This window comes from Postia placenta (assembly GCF_002117355.1).
Source record: "Postia placenta MAD-698-R-SB12 unplaced genomic scaffold POSPLAscaffold_1, whole genome shotgun sequence".
Classification (NCBI taxonomy): domain Eukaryota; kingdom Fungi; phylum Basidiomycota; class Agaricomycetes; order Polyporales; family Adustoporiaceae; genus Rhodonia; species Rhodonia placenta.
Genome location: NW_020169832.1, coordinates 3361057 through 3368566, shown reverse-complemented (window position 1 = coordinate 3368566; position 7510 = coordinate 3361057). Strand labels below are relative to the sequence as shown.

At 57.4% G+C, this 7510-nt stretch overlaps 1 protein-coding gene across 1 annotated transcript in view; it reads left to right on the top strand.

Annotated features, from left to right (window-relative positions):
• Window positions 1-6811: 6811 nt before the first annotated feature.
• Window positions 6812-7510, top strand: part of POSPLADRAFT_1129807 (hypothetical protein) — a gene marked incomplete at both ends in the record, with an annotated part of 1808 nt that continues 1109 nt past the window's right edge. Inside the window, one exon of the mRNA XM_024483883.1 lies at window positions 6812-7038. Within this exon, the coding sequence (XP_024344771.1) occupies window positions 6812-7038 (227 nt within the window). The remainder of the gene's footprint in view (window positions 7039-7510) is intronic.

Here is a 7510-nt window from a genome sequence, read left to right as displayed (position 1 = left end):
TCGCCGCTGACTGAAGCACGCTGCCGCTCCGGATGGGAGATGGGCAAGGGCACCTCGCATGAGGTCATGCGCCGTTGAGGGGGGGGTAATGTCACGAGTTGACACGGCGTCTAGCCGTTTTTTAATTTTTTCCTTTTCGCGGGCTCGAACCCGCGACCTCTGTACTACATGCCCAATATGGACGCGTCACTATCTACTGTACGATTAGATTAGATGGGGCGGCAGCGCACGGCACAGCTCGGGCTCCGCTGACACAGCCGCTCTGACTCACCGGCCCCCGGGGCCGCGTCGGCATGCTGTGCACGGACCAGCTGCGCACGGACCAATGCGCACAGCCTGCCCTTAATCTCCCCTGTATATAAGCCGGCCTCTGCTGCCCTAGGGACCTCAGTTTCGACCTCTTGTCCCTAGGTCAGTAAGCCTCCAGTTGTATCCTTTCTTACATTACTAACTAATACATTTCTTGTCCCTAGCCTTAGGTTTGAGCGCTGCTCACCATCGCTTCGGTGAGATTTAGTCGGACGCCCCCAGCTTTCAGATCTTCCCCTGTCGCTTGACCTCAAGTCGCGACAGATGCATTCTTTCGTTCATCAAATTCAGCCCCTCCCGTCCGTCCCTTTGCTAGCCATCTTCACCAATGGCAGAGCCGAGGACAGCTCAGATTTCAATAGGGAGGAGGATAGCTACGAGCTAGTGCCTCGATCAGAGCAAGCGCAACTCGCAGATGCAAAGCTTGACAACGTGCTCAAATTTCATCGTACGTTAGCGAAGCCCCACAGCATCTCCGAAGGCGTCTACGAAGGGTTCATCAAGTACTGCATGCAATTCTTCCTCGACAATGACACCCTCTGGCACAAGGACAGTCACGGAGCACACAAGCTAGTCGTCAAGCCCGGCGATTGCCTTCGAATACTTTGAGAATGCCACGACCGCACCGCGCATCGAGGAATCTATGCAACCCAAGCCTTCGTCAATGAGCGATTCTGGTGGCCGTTCCACTACGCCGACATCGCTTGGTTTATTCAATCGTGCCATATCTGCCAGTCTCGACAAGTGCGTCAATGTCGCGACTTAGGGTCGAGCGACAGGGGAAAACCAAACGCTGGGGGCGTTCGACTTATCTTACCGAAGCGATGGTGAGCTAGGCTCAAACCTAAGGCTAGGGACAAGAGGTCGAAACTGAGGTCCCTAGGGCAGCAGAGGCAGGCTTATATACAGGGGGAGTTTAGGGGAGGCTGTGCGCGCTGGTCCGTGCGCAGCTGGTCCGTGTACAGCATGCCGACGCGGCCCCGGGGGCCGGTGAGTCAGAGCGGCTGTGTCAGCGGAGCCCGAGCTGTGCCGCGCACTGCCGTCCTATCTAATCTAATCGTACAGTAGATAACGACGCGTCCATATCAGGCAGGTAGTACAGAGGTCGCGGGTTCGAGCCCGCGAAAAGGAAAAATTAAAAAACGGCTAGGCGCCGTACCAACTCGTGACATTACCCCCCCCTCAATGGCGCATGACCTCATGTGAGGCGCCCTTGCCCATCTCCCATCCGGAGCGGCAACGTGCTTCAGTCAGCAGCGAAGGCATTGGCTGAAAGTTGAGACCACCAAACGTAGCAGCGTTGAGTCGACGAGGGGCATTCGGATTCTTCCGGTGGAAATCGGCTACGAGGGCCAGCGCATTGGCAACGTTGCGCGCCGGTTCCCATGACGTATGCGAGTCGTCATAACCCTTCCACTTGACGAGGTACTGCAGCTGACGCCGGAAGATCCTTGAGTCTTTGATCCGCTCAACCTCGTACTCCTCGTCGCCCTCAATCTCGATCGCAGGCGGTTCCTCCGGCTCTCGGCCCGGGATATCGCTACGCGTGTACTTGCTAAGCAAGGAGACATGGAATACCGGGTGCACCGGCACCGACTTCGGCAGGATTAATTCGTAATCCAGGTCTCCGAGTTTTCGCCGCACGGCATATGGTCCAAGGCGCTTGGGACTGAGCTTCTTGCTCGGCTGTTTCAGCTTAAGGTTCCGGGCATCAAGCCAGACCTTATCCCCCGGCGCGAAGACCGGTGCCTGTTGCACGTGCTTATCGTAGTACACTTTCATACGCTCGGCCGACAGCTCGAGCGCAGAGCGCGTATCGTCGCGAATCTCCTTCAGGATCTTGAGCCGATCAGCGGCCGCAGGCATCGCGGACATCGGATTGATCCGAACCTGGATCTCAGGGTTGTACCCTTGATGCAGGAAGAAAGGGGAATGCCCGGTCGCGGAGTGAACTCGGTTATTCAGTGCGAATTCCGCGAGCGGCAACTGCTTCGCCCAATCATCCTGCCTGTGGCTTGTGAAGGCACGCAGGTACTGTTCGATTTCCTGATTCCAGCGCTCAGTCTGGCCGTCTGTCTGAGGGTGAAATGCTGTGGACAGCGCCGGCTCGATTCCCAGACCCTTGTACACTGCCTGGAGATATTTCGAAGCGAACTGGGGGCCTCGGTCTGATATGACCTTGGCCGGGGCCCCATGATGCTTGAATACATCGCGTATGTACAGGTCTGCCGCACCTTCTGCTGTCAGGGTCTCATGACAGGCCGAGAAGTGGACCTGCTTGGTAAAGCGGTCAGCGGTAACCAGGATCGAGTCGAATCCATCAGACTTCGGCAAGCCAACGATCATATCGGTCGTGATGATCTGCCACGGGCGCTCGGGGATCTCGTTCGGCTTCAGCGGACCCTGGGGTTTGGCTGGGAATGTCTTGGTACGGTTGCACACATCGCAGGTGCTTACGTACTCATTGACGAATTTAGACATCCCAGGCCACCAGTAGTTCCGCGATACGAGCTCAAGGGTTTTGGCACGACCGCCATGGCCGGCGATCGGCGAGTCGTGGTGGATCTTGACGATATCCCGCCGGAGCTCCGCGTTCTTCGGGACGTACACGCACCCACGGAACAACAGAAGCCCTTGTTCGGCATTCCACTCCTCAAAACCCCTTTGCAGCCGGGGCGGCCCGAGGTCCTGTACCTTTTCAAGTGCCTCGGCTACCTCCCGATCTTTCTCCGAACATTCCCTGATACGCTTCAGAAGTGACTGATCGGCCGTCACCGAGGCATGACCGCGCCGGGCGGAAGCGATGCGGAAGCGCTCTGGCTTAAGAACCACCTGATCGGTGTTATCGTCCTCATCGCCGATCTGATGGTCTGATCGACGCGACAGGGCATCAGCCTTTCCATTGGACGTCCCGGCCTTGTGCGTGATGCGGAAGTCGAAGCGAGCCAGGAACAGTGACCACCGCGCTTGACGACGCGTGAGATGCTGAGATGTACGCCAGTACTCGAGGTTCTTATGATCGGTCACGATCTCGAACTGATTGGGTAACCCCTCGAGGTAGTGGCGCCAATCGTCTAGCGCCTCAATGATCGCGAGCATCTCCTTATCGTAAATCTCGTAGTTCCGCTGCGCCGGATCCATCGCATGTGATCTGAAGGCGATGGGATGCCATTTGCCGTCATCCTGCTTCTGCATCAACACGCCGCCAGTGGCGTACCCCGAGGCGTCAACCTCAATGCGCGTCTCCCGATTAGGGTCGTACAGCGCCAAGACTGGAGTCGTCGCGAAGAGCCGCTTGAGCTCATCGAAGGCGTGCTGCTCTTCCTCGCCCCAATGCCATGGGTCGTTCCCTGTGAGCCGGTCGAGTGGTCGCGAGATCTTAGCAAAGTCCTTAATGAAGCGGCGGTAGAAGTTGGAGAACCCCCGGAACTTCTGAACGTCTTTTTTGTTCCGGGGCACCGGCCACTCATTGATACCTTTAAGCTTCGCGGGATCCATCGCCACCTCATCGCCACCGAACACATAGCCGACGTAGTCGACCTTGGGAACGTCCCATTCGCACTTCTCAGGCTTCAGGAACAGATCATTGTCCTGAAGGCGACGAAGGACCTCGCGTGTGACCTTCTCGTGCTCCTCCTTGTTGGTGGAGAAGACGAGTATGTCATCCAGGTATACGAGAATCTTGCCACCAACGATGAGATCGTGGAATATCTCGTTCATCATTGCCTGGAAGGTCGCGGGGGAATTGGTGAGGCCGAAGAACATCACCAAGGGCTCGTACAACCCTCGGTTAGTCACAAAGGCCGCCTTCCATTCGTCACCGGCCTTGATCCGGACGTTATTGTATCCCCATCGGACGTCGAACTTTGTGAAGAGCGTAGCGCCGCGGAGCTTATCCACCATCTCGGCGATCAACGGTAAGGGATAACGATTCTTGACCGTGATCGCATTCAACCGGCGGTAGTCCTGTACGGGTCGAAGTGTCCCTTCCTTCTTTTTGATGAAGAAGAAGGGGGACGAGATCGGTGACTTCGACTCCCGTATGTAGCCTTTTGCTAACTGCTCCTTTAGGAATTTGTCCAATTCCTCCTGCTCGTTGTTCGACAACGGGTATACCTTCGAATGGAAGGTCGAGTAGCCGGGCACGAGTTCGATCGCATGATCGTACGGCTTCCTTTCGGGTAACCGTTCTGATGCTTCCTTGGAGAAGACATTCAGGAACTCGTGGTACTGTTTAGGCACCGACTCTTCGGCGGTCTTAACGACCTTCTTCTTGATCTCTTCCTCAGCGAACAGCTGGGAATACGTGTGCCCTGCTGCGACGAACAGCTGAGGGGCGCCGGGAAGCGTGATACCCTGCTCCCAGGCTTCGATCAAGTCTGTCTCATCCCATTCCACTTCCACCGAATCTTCTTCGGGTTCGAAGTCCGGGAGCACCTTGCTCCGGCAGGCACCTATGACCGACCGTTTGGACTTCGGCGAACGCCTGCGCGCCGTGGGCCTGACCCCCGTATCACGCGCAGTCGCTGCTTGCTCCATTCAGCCAGTCCTCCTGGCGCTACACGTTTCAGGGCATCGCGACAATTTGAGGGAGCCCTTCTCCCAATCTATTTCGGGGTTGTGCTCGCGTAGCCAATCCAACCCGACGATCACATCCTCTGGACCGATGTCCGTGACCGTAAACACCGTTTTCTCGACGTGTTCTCCTATGTGCATCTGTAGCACTGCTACTTCTGAGATGCTTCCATCCTTATTCAGGGTGCCGTCGATATTGTAGAGCGGAATCGGCTCTTTTAGCTTCCGCGTCTGCACCTTATTCTCTTCGATGAATCGCTTGTTGATGAACTTCGTGGTGGCTCCGCTGTCCACCATAGCGATTATGTCTTTGTGCCGTCTTTTCCCTTGGAGTCGAACTGGAATGTGAAAATGCTGGGACCCCTGGTCCAGCTCGTACACCATTGCAGTCGACAATACGTTATATCTATTACATGATGATACTCGCGGCCCGACACGTGCGGCACGAAGTGCGGACCGGATCAAAAACCCTCCTCCTTCATTGCCCGATAATGCTCGAGCTCTTTGCACATCGACTTCACCTGTGCCATTAAGTCCGCCAGCTCCGATTGCTCGGATTTCGCTGAAGCGGCACTTATACTTGCCGAGGGTGATGTCGTGACGGGGGCGCTTGTCGCCGCCTGGGTGGATCCCGAGGCAACCGTAGCCCGCGCGTCGGCGCGTTTTGTGTAAGGCTTGTCCTTACAATTGGGGCACTCGAAGCGTCGGTACCCTTGCTTCCCACAGCCGAAACAGGTGCCGGGGAAGTTGCCTTTTCCGACGGCCGCATTGATGCTGGCCGAAGCTGCGTGCGTCGATGGTGCACCACCACGTGCCCCACCGCGTCCTTGACCTCGGGTCGAGAAGAAGTTATTGAGCTTGGGCCGACAGGCCCGGCTAATGTCGAGGATCTGCTCGACCTCAGTGGCGCGCTTGTCAGCGTCTTGCCACGTGGTGAAAGTCTCAAGCTCGATCTTTCGGTAGACGCGGGAGGGGATGCCGCTCAGGTACTTGTCGCGTAGCTCCAGGTCCCCATACCCAGAGCGGTCCGCCGGACCCTTGAACAGCGCGGAAAATTCCGCAGTGGTGCATTTTTCACGGACCGACTTGTCCGCGCAGAGCTTCGCCAGCTCTACTTGTGCTGCCGCCTCGTCGTCGAGATTTCCGAAGCGGGCCTTGAAGGCGGCGGCAAAGGCCGCTTCGTTTGCGAATGGGGTTGTAGCCCCTTGTACACCTATCTGCACTGATACGAGCTGGGCGAAGTAGGGGGTGGCCCAGGCGCGGGCGTCACCGTCGAGCAGGCTCAGTGCGACCTGTACTTTGAGTTCGATGGTGGTCAATGACGTGTTGACCATCCAGTAGATGCGTAGCTGCGACAAGAACCTGTCGCAGTCGATGACGGTTTTGCCATCGTATCGGAGAGGGAGGAGGAGCTTCAATGTCTCCTTGTCGAGGGCGGCTGCGGGAGAGGACATTATCGGCGACGAGGGGGACGAAGGACTGCCCGCGGACGAAGGCGACTGTTGTGACTGTCCGCCGGGCGAACTTCTCGAGGAACGAGTGCTTGAGCGGCCTCGCGGCGGCGACGGCGGTGAAGCCGGTTGAGGAAGCCCGGAGGCGGGGTGACGTAGGACAGGGACTGAAGTCGAGGCGGTGACTGCTGACGACGAGCTGGCCCAAGAATGCGGCGGAGTGTCGCGGGGCTCGGTCTTGGGAGGCCTTTCCAGCCGCGGCCCCAAGGAGGGCTGGGGGATTGCTTGAGGGGTCGCTGAAGGCTGTGCGACTGCCTCAGTTCCTCGAGGAGATAGGGATCTCCTCGCGCTTGACCTGTACTGGCGACAGGTTGGGGGATGCGGGTGCCTGGCGAGGCAGGTCGGGATGGGACGGGAGTGACGTGGTGAGATGTAGATCTCGAGGTGCCAGCGTACTGGAGTGCAGGGCCGCGGGGATGTTGGACCCGTCGGATTGGTACGAAGTGTCCTTCGTCAACAGTGATGGACCGTGGGGTGCGATTAGGGCACGGTTGTCGATCACAGATGAAGAAAGGAGCTTTGTCTCCGTCGCTTTTCGGGTCGTCACGAGAGACGTCGACCTGCTCCTGGGTGTCGAAGGCGTGCTCAAGTCGAGAGTAGTCGAAGAATTCGTCAGCCACGGTGATGGGGGGAGGAAGGGGAGGTGCGCGTGCTACGAAAGGCCGTGCTAGCTAGCTTACACCTACGGCGCCCAAGAAGACACTAAGGTTCGCAGTTCACGTGGGGCCCAGTACTGCTTTTGGCTAGTATGCAGCAGGAACCTAAGCCACGCGTCCGTGAGGACAAGTATCGCCCACTGAAGTGCAGATACCGAAGAGTTCGTCCCTTAAGTGGTGGCGATGTATCGTAGGCTATCTAAGTATCGTAGGGTATAGTAGGGGTGCGCACCACCCAACCTATAGGAGAGGAAAGATGAGTGTTTGTTTTGGAACGCCGGCAGCGTTGAGGAGTTTCGACCTAATGTCGCGACTTAGGGTCGAGCGACAGGGGAAAACCAAACGCTGGGGGCGTTCGACTTATCTTACCGAAGCGATGGTGAGCTAGGCTCAAACCTAAGGCTAGGGACAAGAGGTCGAAACTGAGGTCCCTAGGGCAGCAGAGGCAGGCTTATATAC